Genomic DNA, 27637 nt, shown 5'->3' on the forward strand with positions numbered 1-27637 from the left:
CAATTCTCCTATGCACGGCTCATCTTCTCCCCAACTCCCGCGCGTGCAACTTTGCAACTCCGGTTCCCGGCAGGGGGCCTATTTGCTCTGCTCATTTGGCGGAAGGATCCCTCGCTGTGGCAGATACTCTCAATTGTCTCCTCCCCCTTCCGCGCTCTGTCCCCGCCCCTTTTTGTCCAGACCCCGCCTCCCCCAGCGCACCCTAAGGCTTATAAAGAAGTCCCGGCCAAGCCGCTGCACTCCCCCGCGCGCATCCGTGCATCGCCCGAGGCTGGCTAAGGAGTCGGCGGCCATTTTGTTCTCGTGGTTCCAGTGGGCAGAGAAGGAGGAAGCAGGGAGCGGGGCGGTCGGGGGGACCCGCCGGGGCTGCTGCCATTGCCGCTGCCACCGCTGCTTCTGTGCTCGTGGGGTGGGAAAGGAGGCGTGAGTCCCCGGCGCTAGCCGCCGGCGGCGCCGCTGCGGGAGGGTTGGCGGTGGGAAGGCGATGGCGGATATAGATAAACTCAACATCGACAGCATCATCCAACGGCTGCTCGAAGGTGAACGGGGCGGCGGGTGGGCTGAAGGAAAGCGGGCGGCTCCGGGGGAAGCCGGAAGGGGATAGAGTTGGGAGGCGGTTGGGCTTGCAACGGCCGAGGGGAGTGAGCCTGCGAGTTGGCCCTCGGGCCGGGGGCTGCTGCGGAGGGAGGCTGTCGGGGGTCCCGCGCTCGGCCCAGCCCGCAGAGCCTCCTGGCTCCGCTCATTCATTGCACGAGCGTGCAGCCTTACTCCTGGCCTTGAAATTAGAAAACTCTGCTCCCCACCCCTGCGTTTCCGGTCGGTACCCTCTTACTCCCCACACACCGGACCAGTCTTTGGAGGAGAGGTTTGGGGGCCCCAGTCCAACCTTGCAGGCGTGTTTCCTACTTTCTGGTAACTCGTCCTCTCGGAAAGTGATTTGATGGGTTGTGGGTTCCACTGAGTTTAGAGCTTCTTTCCATCTTGCTAATTTTTATTATCTTTTTGTGGGGCTGGGATCGGGGGCCCATTGCTTGTTACTTAGTGACCAACGTTCGAGCATCTCTGGAACCCACCTCCTGCTTTCCCAAATACTCTTTAAGTTATCTCTGCGCTCTTTTCTGAACGTGCTTGTGAACTTGAGACCAGCGACGATGACTGTTAAACGATTTTCCAATGTGCTAGGCTCCGTGTTGAACGCTTTGCGTTTATCGAATAAATTACAGTCATGATAGCCGGCGCTCCTAAGGCGCTTACTGTGTGCCTTAGGAACATTTTTTGAGCCCTTTACAAAGATTTAATGCTCCCAACAAACTTGCGAGGTAGGTGCTCTTATTTTCTCCTGTTTTTCCAGAGCAAACTAAGGCACAGAGAGGTGAAGTCACTTTACCAAGGTCACACAGTTAAGAGGCAGTCAGGAGCTAGACCTCATTCAACTAATCCTGTGTATGAAAGAAAGAAAGGTCCAGTGGTTAAGGGAAGGTTAAAATCTTTCATGTCGGCTGACCCAAGACTCGTGAGCTGTCTGGGAATTGATTGATAATTGATGGGGGAGATGCCAGAAGTTGGGATTTTAAAGAGGGACGCAGAAGTGAACTGTCCCTTACGCCCCATCGGATTCCAGAGCCGGTCTACTAATTCTCACGTCGGACTAGAAACTTTGGAAGAACGAATCCCTTTCTTGATTTGGGCACTGGGTAGATTTGACTTGACTTTTAACTTTTTTTGCTTTTATATTGTCCTAAATATTGTTAGGCCATAAATGCTGAGATGACGTGGAGAGCAGGTGGACAGTTCTGGGTTTGCAGATCTTTTAAATTAAGTCAATGAAATGAAACTCCTGAAAATTATCTGTGTGGAGTTGTTTTTTTTTTCCTTTTATACTTCCTTACAAGAAAAGGGAAAACCCACTGAATGAGTTTCTGACATGTTCTTGAAATGTTGCTGCCATTTGTAGGTGAAATATTGCCATTCATTTAATACCTGGCATTTATTGTAAGAAATAAATAATACTTTAAATACAAGTTAATACAGTTTTTAGATTTCTATGAGGCAGCAGTGGGTAAGAAATGTATTAAAACAGTTTGCCATAAGGAACTTCCTATTTTCATTTAAAAATTTTAAATTCTGCACATCTTTAAGGACATATAGCTAGATTAAGCTGGGTTTTATATCACCAAAGAAACAGGAAATTTAAAAATTTTTGGATTAGAAACAATTTCAAGGATAGTTAAGTCTAGTTAACTGTAAGTACTGGGTTGCCCAGAAATTAATATAAAGTAGTGCATTTTAATGCCTCAGGAATGGGCTAGCTGCACAATTTAATTTTTTCCCCTCGGGAAAGAAACCGATGATGCATCGAGAATATATGTCCAAGTTAGAAAATGTTTGTATTCAGATTTAAGTATATCTGAAAATGAAGGCAGTGTTAGTTTTGTGTTCAGAATTGTCTTTTAAGATGGAGGGCTGTCCAAGCTAGTTGGGAAGTAGCTCGGTGATGGTACTAAAAACAACTCAAAAGTGAAGTCTTGTTTAAGAAAAACATACTGGTTTGGATATTTAGTCACATCGGCTTTACATTTCTGTGCTGTTGGTTTCTCTTGAAGCAAAGTATCACTTGTGCAATGCATCTTGGAAGCTTTTATCCAAGCTGCCTTGCTGATAATAAAACTTGAAGGTTGCTATGCCTTCGTATAACTAATGTTAAGTTACTTTAATAAGTGCACAGCAAAATTTGGGGAATTAAGAGAAAGTAAGCTGGCTGATTTGGTCTGCTATTCCTACTGTGTTGGAGAGAAGTGAGACTTGGTTATTTTGCACGGGGCCTTACTCAGGACCGGGCTTTTCTCCAGCATAGCTGGCAGTTGTACCTTATTTTCACATCATGGTCTGCAGGAAGTGTGTTTGCTCTGAGGATGCCTGTTGTCGAACTGCAGTACTGTGCCAGGCTCTGTGCAAGTGCCTGGCATGCTTTAGTGATTTAAATATGACCTCTGGCCTGGCTCTTGGAAAGTGCTTACTAATTTAATTTTCTGATGTGTAAGAAAGAGTTCATCTGAAGACAGACACTGTGAAACTCTATGATTATGTAACCTATGTGTATAACTTTTTGGTGTAATAGGAAAGATGTTTACATTCTGGTGCTAAAAAGACAACATCCCTGCCCCTGAAGATAATAAAGGACAAACCTAACGGCAAAAAATGTTCTTAAAATGCTGCCCAAGAAAAACAAAAGTAATCTTTCCTAATGACACCTTTGTCAAATATTGCAAGGTTATCCTGTCACTGAAATGAATGTGTGTGGCAAATTCTTTTTTTTTTTTTTAACTATTGATTCTACAGAGGTGGGAATGAGAAGTAGTTGCTTCATGCTAGCTGTTCATTGGCTGCTTGTTATGTGTGCCCTTGATCTGGTAAGCCCAGGGTTTCGAACTGGCGACCTCAGCGTTCCAGACCTGGTGCTGTATCCACTGCGCCACCACAGACCAGGCTGTGTGACATATTCTTAAGGTTGCTACCTACTTTAATAGCATTATCTTAAAACAGCAAAATCTCTTGGTTTATCTGTATACTAGTTGTGCCAATCTTGGGTTTTAAACTTCATTACAGGGTGGGGCAAACGTAGGATTACAGTTGTGTGTGAAAGTTACTCACTGTTGTATTTTCTACAGGAACAACTGTAAATCTACTTTTGCCACATTCAGCATCTCTCAGTTGGTGCCATGTGTGTGTTTTGTTCCTTTAATAATGACCTTTCCAAACAATTGAGGAGCAAAAGAACACTTTTTCAGCCTCATAAATAATCCCAGTGTCATCTTAACTTTCCTTCCATCGTTTTTCCGCTCTGCTTTGCTTGTTGCTGGGCTGCCAAAAAAGTTAGTGTTGCTTGTGGGAGAAAGCTGTCATTGCAGATTACCACCAATAACATTCTTTTATTATTTCAAGGTTTTTATCAAGTTTTCAATAAAATTTTGAGGAAGTTTATCATTACTCGGTGATTTGCCAGATAAATAGATATGTTTGTGCAGAACAACCTTTGTTGATAACAGCCATAATACATTTTTCTGAATCAGCATTTCTAGCCAGATAAAGAAAAGCTTTTACTTAGTAGTAGTCATATCTGAAAGGTCCAAGATGAATAACATTAAAATATTCATGTTCACACTGCTTACTGGTTTTATTTCCATGCAATTCCTAGCACCTTGATTTATGAGGAACATTACATCTTGAGAATGGAATTTTTATTCGTTGGAATATTTTGGATTCCGTTGACAATTCCATTGAAATAACTTGATATATATGGCATTTGAACTGCTACTTAGGAAGCTATCCTGAGGTGACAAATCTTGAATTTCCCACCTAAGCTTCTATTTGTGTAGGTTTCTTGCATCATACACAGCACAGTGTGGTCTTTAAGTCTCAAAATTAGTGTTGACTGATGTTTATTAAATAGAGCTGTACTGTTTGTATTTTTCTTTCTAGCTGACAGCAATAAAATAGACATATTCAAGCCTTTGTCTTTAATACCATTTTTAATGGTGTTAAGATGTCCTTAAGGTGAACTTTTATCGTTTTTGTGGAGGGGTAATTCTTCTAGTTATAACACTCACAACAATCTCCACTTAGTTCATCTTACTTTCTGTGTCCTCCACTAGAATGGAAGCTTCTTAAGAAAAAGGACAAGGCTCTTATCTTGCCTGTTGCCAGGGTCAGGTGCCCAGCAACTGTTTTGCTGAGCATTTGGAGCATGGTAAATAAGTGTTGATAGTCTTAACAGATTACATGATCTAGTTCTTATTTAATGCCTTCCATTTATAAGGATACATTACATTTTTATATCCCATATCTATTATTTCCTTAGGGAGCAATGACTATATATTGGAGTTTTAGTTCTATGAAAACTCCTTTGGTTTGGAAGTTTAATGAAGAATAAATTCTTACTTTGGAGGATGGTATCACTAGCCCTAGAGTCCGTCTGAGCCTGGTGTCCTCCTACAGGCTCTGTGATCGTGGACCAACTCATGAATCTCTTCCAGTCTGTCACATGGAGAAGAGATGGTGCCTAACCTCAAAGGATTGTTGAGGGTTAAATGGAGGTGTAAAGCCCCTTAGCACAGTACCCAACATGTGGGGAATGCTCGGCAAATGTTAACTACAACTAATAAGTACTTCTATTTGATGGACATTGGTTGATTTGGTCGTTTTTTAAGAAATATCTATAGTGTTCGCCTGGAGTGCCAAAACCCATTTTGAGATCTTGATTTTCTGTTAGACACATTATCTTCAACTTGAAATTTAAGAGTAATCTTGTATTTTCACAGCTAGGAAAATACTCCAAAAAAGCCTGATAGGAAAAAAGTGTGTAGTCTGGAATGCTCATTTGTACTAATTCTAATGCTACAAATCAACAGTGCTTTCAGATTTATCCAGACTTCATTAATGCAGCAAATGCTCAGTATACTGGCCATGAGCATGTACCCTGAAGAGCAAGTGGTGTGTTCTTAGGGTTTGCACTCTACCAGGGGGTCTAGATGAATAGGTAAAAATAAACCTGCGATTTACCTGTGCTGTATGCAGGGTACAACTGGCTATTGAGAGCATTTCAGAAGCACAAAGCAGGCCCTGGCCGGTTGGCTCAGTGGTAGAGCGTCGGCCTGGCGTGCAGAAGTCCCAGGTTCGATTCCAGGCCAGGGCACACAGGAGAAGCACCCATCTGCTTCTCCACCCCTCCCCCTCTCCTTCCTCTCTGTCTCTCTCTTCCCCTCCCGCAGTGAGGCTTCATTGGAGCAAAGATGGCCCGGGCGCTGGGGATGGCTCCTTGGCCTCTGCCCCAGGCGCTGGAGTGGCTCTGGTCGCAACAGAGCGGCCCCTGAGGGGCAGAGCATCGTCCCCTGGTGGGCGTGCCGGGTGGATCCGGGCGCATGCGGGAGTCTGTCTGACTGTCTCTCCCCGTTTCCAGCTTCAGAAAAATACAAACAAACAAAAAAACAGAAGCACAAAGCAGGCTTGTGAAGAGAAGAGATGGATAGGAGAGACTTTTCAGGTGAAGTGATAGTTAAGCAGTCTTGAAGGATGAACAGACATTTGCCAGTTGGTAGAAGATAGTTTAGCAGAATTTCTATTTTTATAATTTTATTCCTTGAGCTAATTGTAGGGAATTTAAAAAGCTTTGGGGCTATGTTGTTTTTAATGAGCAGTGTTCTTCAAATATAAAATATACTGATTTGTTCTGGGGGAACTCCACATTAAGAATAATTTTTAAGCCTGACCTGTGTTGGCACAGTAGATAAAACATCAGCCTGAAACACTCACAGTAGATAAAGCACCAGTCTGAAACACTGAGGTTGCTGGTTCAAAACCCTGGGCTTTCCAGGTCAAGGCACATACAACAATCAACTACTATGAGGTGATGCTTCCTGCTCGCCCCCTTCTCTCTCTCTCTTCCTTCTCCTCCCCCTTCTCTCTCTCTTTCTCTTTTCCTTCCCCTCCCACAGCCATGGCTCGATTGGAGCAAGTTGGCCCCAGATGCTTAGGATGGCTCCATAGCTTGCCTCAGGTGCTAAAAGCTCAGTTGCTGAGCACCAGAGCAAGGACCCCAGACAGGCAGAGCATCACCCCCTAGTGGGCTTTCCACGTGGATCCCAGTTGGGGAGTATGTGAGAGTCTGGCTCTCTGCCTTTCCGCTTTTCACTTAAAGGAAAACAATTTTTTAAATAATTTTTAATTGTTAATAGTATTTCTTTTACTAATCTCTGTGCATGTCCACTCAAGATAAATAGAATAAGAGAACCAAAACTATTAAAAATTACATCTATCCTGACCAGTCGGTGGCGCAGTGGAGAGAGCGTCGGACTGGGATGCAGAGGACCCAGGTTCGAGACCCCGAGGTCGCCGGCTTGAGCACAGGCTCATCTGGTTTGAGCAAAAGCCACCAGCTTGAACCCAACGTCACTGGCTCCAGCAAGGGGCTACTTGGTCTGCTGAAGGCCCGCGGTCAAGGCACATATGAGAAAGCAATCAATGAACTACTAAGGTGTTGCAACACGCAATGAAAAACTAATGATTGATGCTTCTCATCTCTCTCCGTTCCTGTCTGTCTGTCCCTGTCTATCCCTCTCTCTGACTCACTCTCTGTCTCTGTAAAAAAAAAAAAAACTACATCTAAAGGTGATAGGGAGAAGCCTCCAAAACCAATAAAATTTTTTTTTTTTTTTTTTATACAGAGAGACAGGAGCAGAGAAAGATGAGAAGCATCAATCATCAGTTTTTCATTGTGACACCTTAGTTGTTCATTGATTGCTTTCTCATATGTACCTTGACCTTGGGTGGGCCTTCAGCCGATCAAGTAAGCCCTTGCTCAAGCCAGCGACCTTGGGTCCAAGCTGGTGAGCTTTGCTCAAACCAGATGAGCCCGCGCTCAAACTGGAGACCTCAGGGTCTTGAACCTGGGTTTCCGCATCCCAGTCCAACACTCTATCCACTGTTCTACCGCCTGGTCAGGCCCAATAAAATTCTTATTGCAACCCTGATTTCATGTGATGGCATTGATTTGCTAGGATACCATTCATATAAAAAGTATAGTCTGCGTTCTAACAGATGTACGTCAGTTTTTACATATTCTCTTGAAAGACTTTATTCTCAAATGTGGGACTGTGCTGAAGACAATTCAGGTTGAAACCAGAAGCTTCTAGGAGTTCCGTTCACGCCAAAAATAAAATTTTCTGCTGGGCAGTCTGCACAAGGTTCTGGTTGACTCGTTTTAAAATTACTGATTTTCTCACCAGTGAATGAGGGAGTGTTTAGAGGGGAAAAAATTATTGTGGAAAACCCATTTTTTGTTGCTTTAGTAGCTGTTTTGTTATCTGTGCATCCCTCAGTGATTATCATGACTGTACTTTCCTATTAATTGCAATATTTTGATGAGAGACTTGCCAGTCATTTAGTTTAGTTACATATTTTGAGGTTTAAAGTAGTGATTTGCCCAAGGCTATAGAACCAATACAGAAACTTGGGGCTTCTGACTCCCAATCCATCACTCCCTCTTAACATTTTCTTTGTGTGTTTCAAGTTGTTCGATCCTTCCCTGTTGTCCTTTTCTTGTTCATTATCTTTTACTTAAAAAAAAATCTCTGTACAGTTTCATTTTTGCTCAAAACTTATTTCTTCAGAAAAAATTCAGGGTTCCAGTCACTATTCAGGCTGAAGGATGGCTTTGCCTGTGGATAGTGTTTCTCAAACTTGGACGTAGTCCTCCCCTTTTTTTTATATATGTAACTTTTTTTTTAAGTGAGAGGAGAGGAGATAGTGAGGCTACTCCTGCATGTGCCCCCACCAGGATCTACCCGGCAACCCCATCTGGGGCTGATGCTTGAGTACTGAGCTATTTCTAGTGCCTGAGGCTGATGAGCACTGATAGAGCTATCCTCAGCACCCAGGGCCTCGTTTGAACCAACCAGAGTCACTGGCTATGGGAGGGGAAGGGGCAGAGGGAGGGGGAGAATCAGATGGTTGCTTCTCTTGTGTGCCCTGACAGGAATTGAACCCAGGATGTCTATATGCCAGGCTGACACTATCCACCGAGCCACTGGCCAGGGCCTCTTTATCAAACATCAGGGATATTTTGCTTATAATTTTTATTACTCTGTAATGTCACTTATGTAGTTACAGAACAAAACTAGATACAAACTAGTTAAACCTATTGCTCTTACTTGGCTGTTAGGCCAAATGATTTTATAATCTGAATATAAACAAAGCCTCCAAAACCAATACAATTTAAGTTAGCAACATTGATTTAATCTAATGGATTTTGTGGTTTTGCTGAAACTAAGTCACTTTTTATTGGGTTTGATGGTAGAAAGATGGGGGCTTATGTTCTATATTTAGTCTGGTCCTGTGTTTTCACATCAGTTCTAATTCAGAGAATACCTGCTTTCATAAATATTTTGTACAAGCATTAGGACTTGTTTGTCTTTTGTTTTTAATTTAATTGATTTTTAGAAAGAGGAGAGAAAGCAGAAAGAGGGAGGGGGGAGAGTAGGAAGCATTGATTTGTAGTTGCTTCTGGTTATGTGCCTTCACCGGGCAAGCCCAGGGTTTTGAACCAGCGACCTTAGCATTCCAGGTCATCGATTTATTCACTGCGCCACCGCAGGTCAGGCCAAGCATTAAGAATTTGGTTACAAATTGAGGATGGTGATCAATCCCCATATTTAACTAGATCCTGTGAGCAAGCAGGCCCATTCTTAACTGGAAAGTTAAGGTAAATTGAGCGATTCAGTGCTGTTTAATCTGTCTAATCTATTACAATTGGAATTACATCAAAATTTAATTTCCTACTGCTACCTACCAGCTGATAAAGTGAACTATTATAAGGCTAGAGGGAATCTTGTGCTTCATTTTGATAGTGAGTAGAACTCAGGGTGCTCTGAAGTGGGTGGGTACTTCTGAGTTTAGGACATCCGGTGCTGTGCCATGACTTCTTTCTCCCTTTTCTCACATTTTATCTATTCCAATTACTGGGAAACCTTTCTTACAGCACAGTTTGACATCCTTTGCTCTCTAGAGGTATGATTGTATTTTAAATTGCAGGCCCAGAAATTGCACTGCTATATACATATAAGGGCCTACAGTGTGTTTTATTGAAGTGAAACACTTAAATTTTTTCATAGATAAATCTGGGACCCTTGAGATGCCTGTAGTCCTTTGAAAAACACTGATTTGGAGGAGAGGATATGAGCAGTTCCCGTCTCACTTTTTTTTTTTCATTTTTCTGAAGCTGGAAACAGGGAGAGACAGTCAGACAGACTCCCGCATGCGCCCGACCGGGATCCACCCGGCACGCCCACCAGGGGCTACGCTCTGCCCACCAGGGGGCGATAATCTGCCCATCCTGGGCGTCGCCATGTTGCGACCAGAGCCACTCTAGCGCCTGAGGCAGAGGCCACAGAGCCATCCCCAGCGCCCGGGCCATCTTTGCTCCAATGGAGCCTTGGCTGCGGGAGGGGAAGAGAGAGACAGAGAGGAAAGCGCGGCGGAGGGGTGGAGAAGCAAATGGGCGCTTCTCCTGTGTGCCCTGGCCGGGAATCGAACCCGGGTCCTCCGCATGCTAGGCCGACGCTCTACCGCTGAGCCAACCGGCCAGGGCCTCACTTTTTTTTTTTTTTTTTTTTAAAGTTTTTTTACTGACTTTACCAAGAGAGGAAGGGAGAGAGGGAGAGGGAAAGAGGAACACGGATCTGTTCCTGTATGTGCCCTAACCTGGGAATTGAACTGGCAACCTCTGCGCTTTTGGGGCGATGCTCCAACCAACCAAGCTTTCCGGCCAGGGCCAGTCTCAGATTTTAAAACAAGAAATTTTTAGAACTAGCTCAGTAATGTGACAATCTCTAAAATCTCCTGCTGTACCAGTACTAATTTATGTATGAGGCTGGAGAAAAGAAGACAAGACAGGAGGGGAAACCTGGCATGTTGGGCAGGCTGTAGGTAAACTAGGCTGATTGTGTGGCTTGGAAGCAGAACTTGGGTCTCGAGCTGCAGGGAGCCTGATTTCAGCAAGCAGTAAAAGGGGGAAGGACCTTCCTAACAGTTCTCATACACAGTGTCCTGAACACATCTTAACTTGGTATAGAAGATGGCAGCTAAATACTCTCTGATACCCTGTGTAAGAGTTAAGATTAGGCGTTAAAACCATATTCTCTGTAAATGTCCTGAAAATAAAGCCAGCCAAAATCTAATAAACTGTGTTTTTCCCTCTTCTTTGTATTAAATTTATATCTGTTCCAGTATTTTTAATTTTTACATTAAATTGTATTATGACTGACTAATTGGGTTTTTTCTCCCCGACAGTGAGAGGGTCCAAGCCTGGTAAGAATGTCCAGCTACAGGAGAATGAAATCAGAGGACTGTGCTTAAAATCCCGAGAGATCTTTCTCAGTCAGCCTATCCTACTAGAACTTGAAGCACCACTCAAAATATGTGGTAAGTTTTGGCACACTACCGCTTATTTTGGTTACATGATTGGGATTGATTGACAAATATATATATTGAGGATATATAGGTGACCTTGGATTAGTGTTCACTACTTATGAATAACCTGGAATTAATTGTTAAGTAATTGTAGCTTTAGAATCAATACTTCTAATGGGCTTAGTTTGCTTAGATGTGCTTCAAATTTTCTAAAAATTACTTTGTGGAAGGAGTATAAACATTGCAGAAGGAAAGAAATGAAACAGAATGAAGAGCTAAGAAAAGGTCTGAACTCCATATATGCATATATAGGAATTACATTTAAGCTTAAAGTGGAACTGGTTATACCTAAAAATAGACCTTCTTTGGTGCTGTTTTATATTTTCTCTTTCTACATGATAGCAGGTAATCTATAGTAAAGCTAAACTTGATCTGAGTAATGCTTTATTCTTCTAGCATATTTGACTATACTGATAAAGCCTGTATGCACATTTTGTGTGTGTGTGTTTGTGTGTGTGTCTGTGTGTATTTTTCTGAAATTGGAAACGGGGAGGCAGTCAGACAGACTCCCACATGCGCCCAACCGGGATCCACCCGGCATGCCCACCAGGGGTCAATGCTCTACCTATCTGGGGCATTGCTCTGTTGCAACCAGAGCCATTCTAGCGCCTGAGACAGGCCATAGAGCCATCCCCAGTGCCCGGGCCAACTCTGCTCCTATGGAGCCTTGGCTGCGGGAGAGGAAGAGAGAGACAGAGAGGAAAGCGCGGCGGAGGGGTGGAGAAGCAAATGGGCACTTCTCCTATGTGCCCTGGCCGGGAATCGAACCCGGGACTCCTGCACACCAGGCTGACGCTCTACCACTGAGCCAACTGGCCAGGGCCAGTATGCACATTTTTAAAGTAAATGCTCTTGGCCATTATCTGTGAAGGGGAATTGAAGGCTGAATACATCGGTGGATGGGTGTCTCTTTATTCACCGGGACTGGGGCTTACTACATAGAAGTGCCGCCGTTCTGCTGACACAGTACCTGGAGACTGAGCTGTCAGAAATCTGATACTGATCGTCAACCTGAAAGGAAAACCTTGTTCCTTGACAGGAAGGCGTGCCTAGGCATTAATAATCCTTTCCACAAAGTAAATTCTTAATTAGTTGAGTTTTTGGTAAGATTCTGGACATACACATAACGCTTAAAATTTTTATTAAGCTCAATTGAACTAATAAGATAGAAGATTGGAAATTAGTGTTAGCTGTCCAATTTAACTCTTCATTATTAGAGGGCACTACCACTGTGCAGTGAATGTTTAAAGACCGTATTTCCAAAGCTTTGTTAATTAACTACGAGTGTGAAAACACTGTGTAACAAAATCCTTTCTTCTAGGTGATATCCATGGGCAATACTATGATTTGCTTCGACTTTTTGAGTACGGTGGTTTCCCGCCAGAAAGCAACTACCTGTTTCTTGGGGATTATGTGGACAGGGGGAAGCAGTCGCTGGAAACTATCTGCCTCTTACTGGCGTACAAAATCAAATACCCTGAGAACTTCTTCCTTCTCAGAGGAAATCATGAATGTGCCAGTATCAATAGAATTTACGGATTTTATGATGAATGTAAGTACTTTCTGTATCTAAAGGGTTACTTGGTCATAAATTGACATAGTTCTGTTAGGATTTGTGAGGGTATAGATGCCATGTTATAATCTCTTATTTTCTCTTTCATTAACTTGTTTTTATCTTGGGTTTTTATTTTAGGGGATAGAAAAATAACGCTGCTGCCCTCAATTCTGGTGCTGCAGTGATTAGATTAGGAGGTCATGATTTCTTTAAGGTGATTGTAGCTAGTCACAGATAACAGTTCTTAGTACAATTCTGAGAACCTGTCCAAATAGTTTAGTTTATAACAGCTTTATTGAGATATAATTTCATTTCGTAAAATTTATTTGTGTATCATTTATAATTGTGCAACCATCACCATAAGGCAAGCACTAATATACTTTTTGTCTCTGTAGATTTACCTTTTCTAGACATTTCATGTAATTGGAATCTTGCAATGTACAAATAATTACACTGCTCACAAAAATTACGTGATCAGAGAATGTGCAGATACTCCAGTACTTTCAGCTTTTAGTATAGTGCATTTTCACCGATGAAATAAGTTGGTTTTGCATCTCATTTACATAATCAAACAACTCTCTTTGACTTGTTATTTGCTTTTTTGATGTTCTTGTTTAATAAAAAAAATCAAATGCTTTTTTTAAATTGCTTCATTCTCTTTGAAATATCCCCTAATTTTTGTGAGCAATATGCTTTTTGAAATTTGTAATGTCATAGCTTTTTCCCTCTGTCACATCTGTACCCAGGAAAAGTAGCAGTTACTATTCTAAAATGTGCTTACAGAAGAAAGAAAAATTGTTTTAAAAAATTGTTTATTTTATGACACATTTGGGATTGTTCAGTTGAAGGTACAGGTTGAGTTGAAAACAGAAACAAGATTCCTTTTTTTCTTTTTAAGATTTTGCTTATTGATTATATAGAGAGAAGAGGTGGGGGGAGTGAGAAGCATCAACTCATAGTTGCTTCACTTTAGTTGTTCATTGATAGCTTGTCATACCTGTCTGTAGTAAGCAGTCTGTGACACCTCCCTACAGCCGCACCTCCTACTAGAGTATTTAGAGGCCGGGACTTACCTGGTACCCTAGGTTGTTGAGGGTAGTGTGAACTAGAGGGATGTTAACTCTCAGAGGCTTCCTCGGAAGGAGGATGGTAATGGCACATGAGTAAGTTGTGCATAATTGCCTTTAGAAGTAGAAGCTACCTGTAGGTTGAAATTGGACAAAACAGACCAGATTCCCAATAATTTGTGCTACCAAATAATTATTGAGGTTTAATGGTAATCCTTGATTATTATATCTGGAATTCTGATTTCAAACTTCTGTGGACTTTTAAAATGTTTTGTGTAAAAATGTAAATTGTTGCTTTTGTAGATCAGACATCTCCAAGTATTAAATACAGGAGTGGGCAAAAGTAGGTTTATAGTTTGTATGGAAAATAATACAATAATTAATAAATAATACAAGAACTAAATAAACTTATGTACTTACAACTGTAAACTCTTTTTTGCCCACCCCTGTATATCTATTTCTAACCCCTTTTAGGGGATTTTTAATTAAAGCTTAGTTTTTGTTTATTTAAAAGTTAATCAGAACTTTGCTTTGGGGGAAAATATGCTGAGAGAATGAATCTATAGATCACCAATCTCTTTTTAACCATTCTAAAATTTTCACAGGTAAAAGAAGATACAACATTAAACTGTGGAAAACTTTCACAGACTGCTTTAACTGTTTACCGATAGCAGCCATCGTGGATGAGAAAATATTTTGCTGTCATGGAGGTATGTGGGCTGGTAGTTCTCAAAACAAGTGTAGGGGGTTTTTTTGTTTGTTTGTTTTGTATTTTTCTGAAGTTGGAAATGGGGAGGCAGTCAGACTCCCGCATGTGCCTGACCAGGATCCACCCGGCATACCCACCAGGGGGCGATGCTCTGCCCATCTGGGGCGTTGCTCTGTTGCAACCAGAGCCATTCTAGCGCCTGAGGCAGAGGCCACAGAGCCATCTTCAGTGCCTGGGCAAACTTTGCTCCAATGGAGCCTCAGCTGCAGGAGGGGAGGAGAGAGACAGGAAGGAGAGGGGGAGGGGTGGAGAAGCAGGTGGGCGCTTCTCCTGTGTGCCCTGGCCAGGAATCGAACCCGGGACTCCTGCATGCCAGGCCGACGCTCTACCACTGAGCCAACCAGCCAGGGCAGTGTAGGTTTTTTTTTTGTTTTTTTTTTACAGAGGCAGAGATAGACAGGGACAGACAGACAGGAACGGAGAGAGATGAGAAGCATCAATCATCAGTTTCTCGTTGCGCGTTGCGACTTCTTAGTTGTTCATTGATTGCTTTCTCACATGTGCCTTGACCGTGGGCCTTCAGCAGACCGAGTAACCCCCTGCTGGAGCCAGCGACCTTGGGTCTAAGCTGGTGAGCTCTTTGCTCAAGCCAGATGAGCCCGCGCTCAAGCTAGCGACCTCGGGGTCTCGAACCTGGGTCCTTCCACATCCCAGTCCGACGCTCTATCCACTGCGCCACCACCTGATCAGGCAGTGTAGGGTTTTTGATCAAATTCTAAAGGTTATATATACTTTGACATTTATGAGTTATTGGGATGACTTCTGTCAGTTAACTCTTAACTGATCAAGGGTCCACATTGGTACATCCAGGGTCATTTGGGTACCTTGATATATTTTTTTAAATTTATTTTAGTAAGGAGAAAGAGAGAGAAGGGGGGAGGAGCAAGAAGCATCAACTCCCATATGTGCCTTGACTGGGCAAGCCTGAGCTTTCAAACAGGCGACCTCAGTGTTCCAGGTCGACACTTTATCCACTGAGCCACCACAGGTCAGGCCAGGGTCATTTGGATAGAGGTGTGAAGTAAGCAGTTGATTGGTTACAGGCATTTCTAGGCTCTGTAACAATTTGATTTGAAAACAGCAGAAAGTACTTTTGAGTATAAAACACACAGCAATTAATATATTGTACTATAGATCTTCGAGAATACTGAAAATGTAAATAGACTTTCCCTTGGTCTGGCTTTGGTCCTCTCCTTTCAGAATTTTTTCTGATCTGGATTTTAAAAGTTATTTTGCTTTGTGCCCTGGCCAGTTAACTCAGCGGTAGAGCATCGACCCAGCATTTGGAAGTCCCAGGTTTGGTTCCCGGCTAGGGCACACAGAAGTGCCTACCTGCTTCTCCATCCTTCCCCTTTCCTTTCTCTCTGTCTCTCTCTTCCCCTCCCACAGCCAAGGCTCCATTGGAGCAAGGTTGGCCCGGGTGCTGAGGATGGTTCCATGGCCTCCGCCTCAAGTGCTAGAATGGCTCCTGTTGCAGTGGAGCAGCACCCTAGATGGGCTGATCAGTACTCCCTGGTGGGCATGCCGGGTGGATCCTGGCCAGGCACATGCGGGAGTCTGTCTGCTTCTCACCTGCTTCTCATTTCAGAAAAAAAAAGTTATTTTGTTTTGCTCAGTGGTTATGCTTTGTATAATGTTGCTAGGTAGATATACTTTGTGTAATGTAACTAAAACAGTGATTGCAAAGAGAATTTCTTTTCATCTGTGGCCAGAAAATTAACTAATTTGTGTGTGTATGTTGTTTTTTTGTTTGTTTTGTTTTGGGAGAGAGACAGACAGGAAGGAAGGGAGTGATGAAAAGCATCAACTTGTAGTTGTGGCACTTTGGTTGTTCATTGATTGCTTCTCATACATGCCTTGACCAGGCTGGGGTGGGGGAGCTCCTGCTGAGCCATTGACCTGGTGCTCAAGCCAGCAACCGCAGGGTTTGCACATGGGACCTTAGCCTTGGCATCAGTCAAGGACATGTATCTTTAAACCCAGATGAGAGTCCACTGCATCTGAGTGGGTCTGATCAATTTGATGGTCCTTGAATAGCACTGTTTTCCTGGAAAGCTACATCACCCCTGAGCATCTGTGGCGTCTATGCTCAGTCGTTACAAATGGTCAGTAATACAATCTAGAATCTACAGTGTTCATTATTGTCATAAGTGGGGAGGCTCTTGGAGGAGTGAAGAAATAGTTTTAAATCACTGAATTTTAATTTCATAGGACTGTATATGTTGAAGTAACTGTATCCATATACTGTTTAACTATACTGTGCCCACAGATTAGTGCATCTAACAAATTCCAGTGCTTACTAAGAAAACATACCCACAAGATTTTTATTTTACAGAGAGAGGAATGGGGGCGGGGGAGAAATATCCATGTTTTTGCTCCACTCATTTATGCCTTCATTGGTTGACTCTTTTTTTTTTTTCTGAAGCCGGAAACGGGGAGAGACAGTCAGACAGACTCCCGCATGCACCCCTCCGGGGTGTCGCTCTGTTGCGACCAGAGCCATTCTAGTGCCTGGGGCAGAGGCCGAGGAGCCATCCCCAGCGCCCGGGCCATCTTGGCTCCAATGGAGCCTCGGCTGCGGGAGGGGAAGAGAGAGACAGAGAGGAAGGAGAGGGGGAGGGGTGGAGAAGCAGATGGGCGCTTCTCCTGTGTGCCCTGGCCGGGAATCGAACCCGGGACTTCTGCACGTCAGGCCGACGCTCTACCACTGAGCCAACCGGCCAGGGGCCATTGGTTGACTCTTGTATGTGCCCTGGCTAGGGATTGAACCTGTAACCTTGGTATGTCAGTACAGCACTCCAACCAGCTGAGCTAACCAGCCAGGGCAAGAAAAAATACCCACGATTTATTTAAGCCTTTGTGTTAGTCATTGAGTCTCTCTGTAGACAAATGGAACTGTTTTAAAGTTGTTTTCTTCTAATTCTCATTTAATAGGTTTATCACCAGATCTTCAATCTATGGAGCAGATTCGGCGAATTATGCGACCAACTGATGTACCAGATCAAGGTCTTCTTTGTGATCTTTTGTGGTCTGACCCCGATAAAGATGTCTTAGGCTGGGGTGAAAACGACAGAGGAGTGTCCTTCACATTTGGTGCAGAAGTGGTTGCAAAATTTCTTCATAAGCATGATCTGGATCTTATATGTAGAGCTCATCAGGTATTGATTTTGAATTTTGCATGTACACTTAAGAGCATGTGTGTGAGCACAGATTCTCCTTGTTGGTTTTGGTGGGTAGGTATTACTTGTTCATACAAAATGGCTCTGGAAGTTGACCTGTCAGGGTATCAGGCTCCATGGGAAACTGAAGAGTAGTTTTACTCGCCTAAAATTGGCACTTATACTAAAAACATTTTCTCTTCAAGGTGGTTGAAGATGGATATGAATTTTTTGCAAAGAGGCAATTGGTTACTCTGTTTTCTGCACCCAATTATTGTGGAGAATTTGACAATGCAGGTGCCATGATGAGTGTGGATGAAACACTAATGTGCTCTTTTCAGGTAGAGGATGTTTTCAACTTTGTTTCTTTTTATTATCTGGATATTAGTGAGGAAAAAAATAATTGCTGCTTTCTGCCTGCTGTTTATTTATGTTAAATAGACTAAATTTTTATTTCCCCTTAACCATTGTTTATTCTAGTTCAGTAGTGAGTAGACCCGTTTCAAAGGAAAAAATTATCATGGAATTTTCCCCAAGTTTCAAATTTAACTTTTTGCATTATTTAAATAGGTTAAAAAGAGAATATCTTAGCTCTTCCTGCTTATGGCTCCTTTGTTACAAGTCTAAAATGCAGTGTCAATGTAATGTTCAGCTCAAATTAAATCATCTGTTGCATGTGCAGATGTCCTAACTGCCATGTGCCAGATGTGCTGTGATGACTCAGTTCTCCCACCACTTTCTCTAGTGTAGTATCTGCTAAGCTTCTCTTGATTCACTGTGATATCATTCGGTCTTCACTTAGCACAAAAGCATCATTTACGTGAAGTGAAGTCTGTTTCTCAGTCTTTTTCTTATTCACTCAGTCAAACTTGAACGACTTCAAGCTAGCCTGATCATAAACATGATAGAGCCAGTGAAGTCATTTGGCAGTCATCAGTTAAATGGATTAAAACATTTGTGTGTGTGTATGTGTGTGTATTTTTCTGAAGTTGGAAACGGGGAGGCAGTCAGACTCCCACATGCACCCGACAGGGATCCACCCGGCATGCCCACCAGGGGGCGATGCTTTGTTGCAACCAGAGCCATTCTAGCGCCTCAGGCAGAGGCCATAGAGCCATCCTCAGTGCCCGGGCCAACTCTGCTCCAATGGAGCCTTGGCTGCGGGAGGGGAAGAGAGAGACAGAGAGGAAGGAGAGGGGGAGGGGTAGAGAAGCAGATGGGCGCTTCTCCTATGTGCCCTGGCCGGAAATAGAACCCAGGACTCCTGCCCGCCAGGCCGGCGCTCTACCACTGAGCCAACTGGCCAGGGCCAACATTTTTTTTTTTACACCAGTTATTAGGGAGAACTTACGAAGACTTGAGAGGATGCCGTAGGGGTTGGAGAAACACCATTCTATAGCACTTCCTCTCCTTATGTCAGAAGGGTTAGCCTTACATTACTATAAAGGTGTGACTTTAGGAAATTGTCATTTTTTTCTTCCCAAAGCAAATAATTTGTCCAGATTATCTTTTATCTATTCATCATCGCATGTATTACCAAAATATTTACTTGTCAGCTTGGTTCATGTTAACATGCTGTTGGGGCAGTTTTAAAGTCAAAACCTTTCTGAATAAAAAAATGTGAATGAGATTTAAGGAATCTTAAGATTTGGGGCCCTGGCCAGTTGGCTCAGCGGTAGAGCGTCGGCCTAGCGTGTGGAGGACCTGGGTTCGATTCCTGGCCAGGGCACATAGGAGAAGCACCCATTTGCTTCTCCACCCCTCTGCCGCACCTTCCTCTCTGTCTCTCTCTTCCCCTCCCGCAGCCAAGGCTCCATTGGAGCAAAGATGGCCCGGGCGCTGGGGATGGCTCCTTGGCCTCTGCCCCAGGCGCTAGAGTGGCTCTGGTCGCAACATGGTGACGCCCAGGATGGGCAGAGCATCGCCCCCTGGTGGGCAGAGCGTCGCCCCATGGTGGGCGTGCCGGGTGGATCCCGGTCGGGCGCATGCAGGAGTCTGTCTGACTGTCTCTCCCTGTTTCCAGCTTCAGAAAAATGAAAAAAAAAAAAGAAGATGATTTGGGGTTGAGTCTGTTTCCTAAAATGCCCTGTCTTTTTAATCTTTTCAGATTTTAAAGCCTGCAGAGAAAAAGAAGCCAAATGCCACGAGACCTGTAACACCTCCAAGGGGTATGATTACAAAGCAAGCAAAGAAATAGATGTCATTTTGACACTGCCTAGTTGGGACTTGTAACATATCGTATATAACCTTCATTTTTAAAACTGTACTGTGTATTGGTCAGCTTGCTCACATAGTGTGTTTGTGGGGCCCTTCCTTCCATTTTTCAGTTAATGAATAGCATTTGCTGGTTATAACAGCAAATGAAAGACTTCCCTCTCAAGAAAAAATGTTTTGTTTTTTCATTCTCTCTTTTTTTTTTTTTTTCAAACAATTTTAATGATGGTGTTAAATCTTTACACCCAGGGCAGTTTATCCTGTCTAAGGGGTAAGTGTACAATTGACCTTTTTTTTTTTAATTCAGTACAACCAATAAATAATGTAAATGCTCGTTTTCTCTAGGCCATGATGAGAGCCCTAGGGTGCTCGATCTGTACATGTTATTGTAATAAAATGCATACTGTTGATACAAACCACTGTGAAAAAATTTTTTTTAATTTTAAGACTTTGTTTCAAAGGGATTGCTTATTTCTCTCATTGTCTTGTCATGTACAAACTGGTTTTTATAGCTATCAACATTAGGAACAACTTTCGACCTTGCCAGCATCACTGGCATAATGTATATTAAAGCACACTTTCCTCTACCGTATACTTAAAATGATGATTAAAGCCATTATTTTAAATGTTTATGACTCTTTCCTAAAACCAAAGTTTTTGTTGAAATATGTATTAACAAACCCCCAAGCACCAGGTGGTATGGTGTGTACCCTCTTGAGGATTCAAAACCAGGTTTTTGAGTTTGAATAGCAATTGGTAACATAGTGCAGTTTAAGCTGTTAATAATTAAAGTTAATAACATTTTGTACAATTTCCATATAGTCTATTCATTAAGTAATCTTTTTACAGTTGCATCAGGCCTGAACCCGCCCGTTCAGAAAGCTCCAAATTATAGAAACAATACTGTTCTATACGAGTGACCGATTATGCGTTCTTTGGCCTACACTCTTTATTCTGCGGTGAAGTTGAGGCTTGTAAGTCGAAACCAAGGAACTAACTTACTATCCACCAATTTATACAGAACTTACATTATCTATGACTTTTTTAAACTGAGATGTTAAAAAATCTGTTTCAACAGATGACCATGTACAATACCATGTGATGAAAGTGAATTCAGACTTATTAAATGATGAACTTGTTAAATTCTCTCAGTGTCTATTTATCAGCACAGTGCACACAGGAGGACTGTTGGTGGCATAGTGAATAGATTTTAATGAATAAATTGCTCTTGAAACCACAGTTTCAATTTGAATTTGTCTTCCTTCAAATAGTCTATTTTTCCAAGATGGATTGTAATGTGGATGCTCATATTCTTTGAGTTTTATTTTGGATAGCTAACTTTCTGCGGTGGAGTGATGAGGTTAAACTACCCTGCCATTCTTTCGGGGAAGAGTGGGACTTAGTGAGCTGTGACAGCGTCTGTGTTCCTAGTTTTCTTTCTATCTGGGTTCAGTTGAGCTTTGGTGATAATTCAGGAACTGCTTTGTTATTCTGACTCAGCCTCCTGTTTTCAAGCTCAGTTCTTTGCTCTCTTCTCCCTTCCCTAATTCATATGGAAGTGTTGTGTCCTATTATATTTGTTACAAATGTGTCGAATGCATATTAATATCACAAAGAACATCAAAACTGGGTAAAGCATGCATCATTTAAAAAGCACTTTTATCAAAAACTGGTTTTCCTTCGGGAGTTTGAAAAGGACCTGCTAGTGAGGAGCTGTTTGAACTGACAGGCATATGCAGGGAGGGAGAGCACAGGAGTGTTGGCTTGGCCTCCTGTCTGCACTAACAAGCTCTGGCGCTCAGGACCCTAGTGCCTTCCTGCTCTGCATTCTGTGGCAAATCCACAGTTGCAGTATTTTATTATGATTCTCCTGGATCTTTGACTATAGGAAGAAGAAAAGCAATAATGGATTCTTCATACATCTTTAATCTGTCCTAGACATTATCAATTGTGTCACTTCCAAGATTTAAAAACCTATAAAATTTGTAAAATTGGGTCATTCTGCTTGGGTTATAGAGTATGGAGTGTATCTAGCTTAAAATTCCTTCAAAAAAAAAATCAGGCATGGCACAGGTTAAGTAGAGAAAAAAATCAGTCTGGTTTTTAGGACACAAGATTTTAGGAAAAAATCTAAATTTGAAACCAGTATGTGACAACAGAACTTGAGGCCATGCCTTGTAAATCCCAGTCTACACTAACCTTTCTCATTTGTCATTTACTGCCGTGTATAGTTGAGGTCTCCTCTGCCTTGTATAAGCCAGTGGTTACACTCGGTCCAAATCATGGCTGTGCGATTTGAGTAAGTGGCTTAAAATGTGAGCCACAGTGTTCATAACTATAAAACAGGGACAGTACCTGCCTCTCACTGCATCAAATGAAATGATGATACATGCTCAGAAGAATGCTTGATTCAGAATATTATTCAGTAAATATTTACTACTTCCTGCCTTACCATGACTCCCAGTTTCTTGTGTTTAAATATCTTAATTGGCTGATTGTTATGTGGCCCCCTACGTTTTGTTTGTAGCCCTGTTCTGATACTGAGCCATGGATAGCTAGGCCTTTCTTAGCACTGAGTGCATACAAAACACCTACAGATAATTTTCAACAGATACAAAGAAAAAACAAGAAGGAAACATGAAGTTGCAATTATTAGTGTCATATTTTAAATTCTAGTTTTCTTTTAAATGATTATAAAGTATTCCAGCTTTCAAGATGACAGCATCACTACAAAACCATTCAGAGGCCCTGGCTGATTTGCTCAGTGGTAAGAGCATCGGCCCAGTGTGTGGATGTCCCGGGTTCAATTCTCAGTCAGGGCACACAGGAGAAGTGCCCATCTGCTTCTACCCCCCTCTCCCTTTCTCATTCTCTTCTATTTTTATTTTCCTCCTGCAGCCATGGCTCTATTGGAACAAGTTGGCCCTAGGTGCTGAGGATGGCTCCATGGCCTCTGCCTCTAGGCGCCAAGAAGAGCTCATCTGCTGAGCAACAGAGCAATGCCCCAGATATGCAGAGCATCGCCCCCTAATGGGCTTGCCAGGTGGATCCAGGTCAGGACACATGCAGGAGTCTGCCTCTTCCTTGCACTGAATAAAAATAATTTTTTTTTTATTACAGAGACAGAGAGTCAGAGAGGGATAGACAGGGACAGACAGGAACGGAGAGAGATGAGAAGCATCAATCATTAGTTTTTCATTGCGTGTTGCAACACCTTAGTTGTTCATTGATTGCTTTCTCATACGTGCCTTGACCGCGGGCCTTCAGCAGACCGAGTAACCCCTTGCTGGAGCCAGTGACCTTGGGTTCAAGCTGATGGGCTTTTTGCTCAAACCAGATGAGCCCGTGCTCAAGCTGGCAACCTTGGGGTCTCGAACCTGGGTCCTCTGCATCCCAGTCTGATGCTCTATCCACTGCGCCACCATCTGGTCAGGCTGAATAAAAATAAATTTTAAAAAAATCCATTAAGACAGATGATGGCCATCCTTAAATTAGCTAAGTAGCCTGTATAGTATAGTTTAAACCCATCCATTGCAAACATTGATTGGTACCTACTAGACTAGGCCTACCCACTTCAAGCTACAGTCAACAGCACAGATGTTACTTAGCATCCTTGTTCTTAAAGCATCATGATTTAAGTCTAGAGACCACAAGTAATGTATGTAAGTGTGTTGTGAGATATGGGGACCAGGGACCAATGAGTGCTGAGCCACGAAGAAGGCACAAGATTTAGACCGATGGAAGGGAAATCGCCTAAGTTTTTTTTTTTTTGTATTTTTCTGAAGCTGGAAACGGGGAGAGACAGACAGACTCCCGCATGCGCCCGACTGGGATCCACCCGGCTCGCCCACCAGGGGCAACACTCTGCCCACCAGGGGGCGATGCTCTGCCGCGACCAGAGCCACTCTAGCGCCTGGGGCAGAGGCCAAGGAGCCATCCCCAGCGCCCGGGCCATCTTTGCTCCAATGGAGCCTTGGCTGCGGGAGGGGAAGAGAGAGACAGAGAGGAAGGACGGGGGTGGGGGGGTGGGGGGGTGGGGGGGTGGAGAAGCAAATGGGCGCTTCTCCTATGTGCCCTGGCCGAGAATCGAACCCGGGTCCCCCGCACGCCAGGCCGATGCTCTACAGCTGAGCCAACCGGCCAGGGCCTCGCCTAAGTTTTCTATTGTGTAAGTATATGGGAGGTTGGAAGGAAACTCAGTTTGCTGGGAAGTGAAGATACAAGATCAGCTGGCAAACTTAAGATATCACGCTATCCAGGAAGGGTATGAATGTAGCAGTTTGAGGGGATAGAGATAGGGATCTGCATGAGGCTAAGGAAGGGATGTTTTGTGCATGTTTGGGTATGTAGGAGACAGTAAAAGCTGCAATAAAGTAAAAAGCGTTTTGAGTTCTGTATGCCCACTTCCCACCTTTTAGAAAAGAGACCCAAAGCTCATTCATCCTGGCAGACCAGCTAACTTGAAACTGCGTGTATGACCTCACTGTTCAGTTCTGCAAATCAGATGTACTTGGCTGCCTAGACCAGATGAATATACCCTCTGCCCCAGGCTTTTCCTCACCTATGAAACAATGCTAGGCTACTCTGAGGGGATTATGAAGATTAAACCCACCAAAGATTACTAAATTTGGCGTACACATTCAGTAAACAGCTCTTAAGATACCAAAGACATTTCTAAGGTTTACATAAATGGCAACACAAAGGAACTTAAAGTTTTATCAGGAAAACAGTCCAGGCACTGGCAAAAGTCAGTTTTCATTCATCCTTGCTGGATTATGTATGTAGCTTCAGGTAAAGAGTGAAAATGGCCTGACCAGGCGGTGGCGCAGTGGATGGAGCATTGGACTGAGATGCGGAAGGATCCAGGTTTGAGAACCCAAGGTCTCCAGCTTGAGCGCGGGCTCATCTGGTTTGAGCAAGGAGCTCACTGGCTTGGACCCAAGCTCGCTGGCTCCAGCAAGGGGTTACTCAGTCTGCTGAAGGCCCACGGTCAAGGCACATGTGAGAAAGCAATCAATGAACAACTAGGAAGTCGCAACACGCAACGAGAAACTAATGATTGATGCTTCTCATCTCTCTCCGTTCCTGTCTGTCTGTCCCTATCTCTGCCTCTGTAAAAAAAAAAAAAAAAAAGTGAAAGTGAAGGTGTATTATCAGTGGCTTCAACTTCAGCCCAAGACAAAATGAATACTGAAAATTCCTGGCATCCCTGTATTATTAGCATGATTGATTAAGTGAGCACAGAGATTACTTATCCACAGGATCAGCTTTGGGAGCTGAGACAGGCATGGCCTTTGGATTTATTGCAAATATCTGAATAAATTCTACAGGTAGGCATTTTTGTTGTGAGAATCTTGTTATTTAGTCAATTATTCAAAGTGTAAGTATAGGATTAAATAAAGCTCTTCAGTTTATTATGAAAACATAAGCAAATAGTTAAAACTAAGAAAGCAGTAATTATATAGCAAAATAGATTGTTATCTAGATAAGTTCAGGAAGAACTTTATAAACTGTGCTAACAAAAGTTTGTAAAAATTTTTAACCCTGGCCCATCGGGTTAGAGTATCTGCCCGGTGTATGGATGTCTCAGTCAGGGCACACAGGAGAAGCGGTCATCTGCTTCTACCCACCCTCTTCCCTTCACGCAGCTTGTGGCTTGATTGGTTTGAGGGTGGCTCGATTAGGCCTAGCACATTAGCCTCAGGTGCTAAAAATAGCTCTATACTTCAGCATTGGCCCCAGATGGGGTTGCTGGGTAAATCCTGGTTGGGGTGCATGCAGGAGTCTACCTCACTATTTCCCCTCCTCTCACCATATATATATATGGCATACAGGATATTATAAACTAGTGTGGCAGCAGTATTTTTAAGCACTTCCAAAAATATTCAGACAGCATCTTGATACAGTACACAAGCTTAAGATGAAGGGATTGGGTAAAATGAAATCACTAACCAGATCTTTTTAAGTCTGAGAATTGAGAAGGACATAGTCATCTTACAATTAGTACACAACATTCAATTTGGTGGTAGAGTGAGCCGAAAGACAACTTGTCTCCCACCAGCCTCAAGTATTACAAATGTGCAGATACCACAGGAGATGCTAAGAAAGTATTGTTCTTGCCCAATGTCAACTGTTGGAAAATTTAAACAATTGGTTTCTTTTTGTGACAGAAAGAGAGAGGGCCTGACCAGGCGGTGCACAGTGGATAGAGTGTCAGACTGGGACGTGGAGGACCCAGGTTCAAGACCCCGAGGTCACCAGCTTGAGTGTGGGCTCATCTGGTTTGAGCAAAAAGCTCACCAGAGATGAGAAGCATCAATCATTAGTTTTTCATTGTGACACCTTAGTTGTTCATTGATTGATTTCTCATATGTGCCTTGACCAGGGGCTACAGCAGAGCGAGTGACCCCTTGCTCAAGCCAGTGATCTTGGGCTCAAGCCAGCAACCATGGGATCATGTCTGTGATCCCACACTCAAGCCAGTGACCCTGCGCTCAAGCCGGGTGAGCCTGCTCTCAAGGCAGCAACCTCGGGGTTTCGAACCTGCGTCTTTTGTGTCCCAGTTCGACATTCTATCCACTGTGCCACTGCCTGGTCAGGCGGAAAATTTAAACAATTGTAATAATTAAATGGTAAGGAAGGCATAGACCAGGGGTCCCCAAACTACGGCCTGCGGGCCACATGCGGCCCCCTGAGGCCATTTATCCGGCCCCCGCCGCATTCCAGAAGGGGCACCTCTTTCATTGGTGGTCAGTGAGACCACCGCAAAGCTCAGCGTCGCTCACGTACAGTACTACTTCTGGTGACGCGGGACGCACACCTCATGGCTCTGGAAGCGCGTCATATCACTTGTTACGGCTAGCAGTGACAAACACTGAACCGGACATTGACCAGCTCATTAGCCAAAAGCAGGCCCATAGTTCCCATTGAAATACTGGCCAGTTTGTTGATTTAAATTTACTTGTTCTTTATTTTAAATATTGTATTCCGGTTTTTTTTTTACTTTAAAATAAGATATGTGCAGTGTGCAAAGGGATTTGTTCATAGTTTTTTTTTATAGTCTGGCTCCAACAGTCTGAGGGACAGTGAACTGGCCCCCTGTGTAAAAAGTTTGGGGACCCCTGGCATAGACTTTTGGGGGTAGATTTCAAATTCATTCTTGTGTCTTAACCAATTCTCTTAACAGTCTTATTCTGAAACCAAATACCAAATTCTAATACTTTTTCAGCCAATATGTATATGTGGTACAACTGTAGGAAAAATTTTGAAGAGCCATTTAAAAATGCCTATTCTACTTTTTTTTTTTTTCCCCAGCCACTCAATTAGCACAGTACTAAATTACCATGTCTCCCAGAGAGGGCCAGCCCACACACCAGTTGTTCAGGGCTGGCGAACAGAACAGTAAGCAGTCATTATGTACTTGGGACAGACTGGCTGCTTGACCTTTCCAGCACAACCCTGGCAAGTTGGGGAGGTGTGGCCGGAGAGTAAGTGGGATAAGGGATGTTCTTGCTGAGGCTGGCAGAAGTTCATTTACCATCTGCTGGAGATTTGCTCATTCACCAGCTCTACAAGCCTTTAGAGGAGTCAAATTCTATACCTTTTACAAAAATAAAAGCACATCTTTCAAATTTGTTAACCCACCTATAAGCACCAGTATCTTCTCATATTAGTGCTAAGCCTTTAACCCAGTGGTCCCCAACCTCTTTTGGGTCACGGACCGGTTTAATGTCAGAAAATATTTTCACAGACCGGCCTTTAGGATGGGATGGATAAATGCACAAAATAAAATTATACGACCTGCGTAAAAACTGGTATTTTTAAATATAATTGTCGAACTTACGAGACAAGC

The 27637-nt window shown here is 43.2% G+C and overlaps 1 protein-coding gene across 1 annotated transcript; it reads left to right on the top strand.

Moving 5' to 3' along the window:
* The first annotated feature begins 253 nt into the window (after nucleotides 1-253).
* Nucleotides 254-20928, top strand: PPP1CC (protein phosphatase 1 catalytic subunit gamma). Its single transcript, XM_066370936.1, has 8 exons — nucleotides 254-539; nucleotides 10843-10974; nucleotides 12344-12574; nucleotides 14250-14354; nucleotides 17348-17571; nucleotides 17778-17912; nucleotides 19679-19739; nucleotides 20635-20928. Exons 1-8 carry the CDS (start codon nucleotides 485-487, stop codon nucleotides 20703-20705), a joined length of 1014 nt encoding a protein of 337 aa, XP_066227033.1. The 5' UTR covers nucleotides 254-484; the 3' UTR covers nucleotides 20706-20928.
* The last annotated feature ends 6709 nt before the right edge of the window (nucleotides 20929-27637 follow it).

The sequence above is a fragment of the Saccopteryx leptura genome, chromosome 2 (assembly GCF_036850995.1).
Source record: "Saccopteryx leptura isolate mSacLep1 chromosome 2, mSacLep1_pri_phased_curated, whole genome shotgun sequence".
NCBI lineage: Eukaryota > Metazoa > Chordata > Mammalia > Chiroptera > Emballonuridae > Saccopteryx > Saccopteryx leptura.

Bases quoted from the DNA above. Each gene is read 5' to 3' on its own strand.
- PPP1CC (XM_066370936.1), top strand. From the start codon at position 485: ATGGCGGATATAGATAAACTCAACATCGACAGCATCATCCAACGGCTG. The intron at 540-10,842 runs GTGAACGGGGCG...TCTCCCCGACAG, and splicing joins CATCCAACGGCTGCTCGAAG to TGAGAGGGTCCAAGCCTGGT. The intron at 19,740-20,634 runs GTATGATTACAA...ATCTTTTTACAG, and splicing joins ACCTGTAACACCTCCAAGGG to TTGCATCAGGCCTGAACCCG.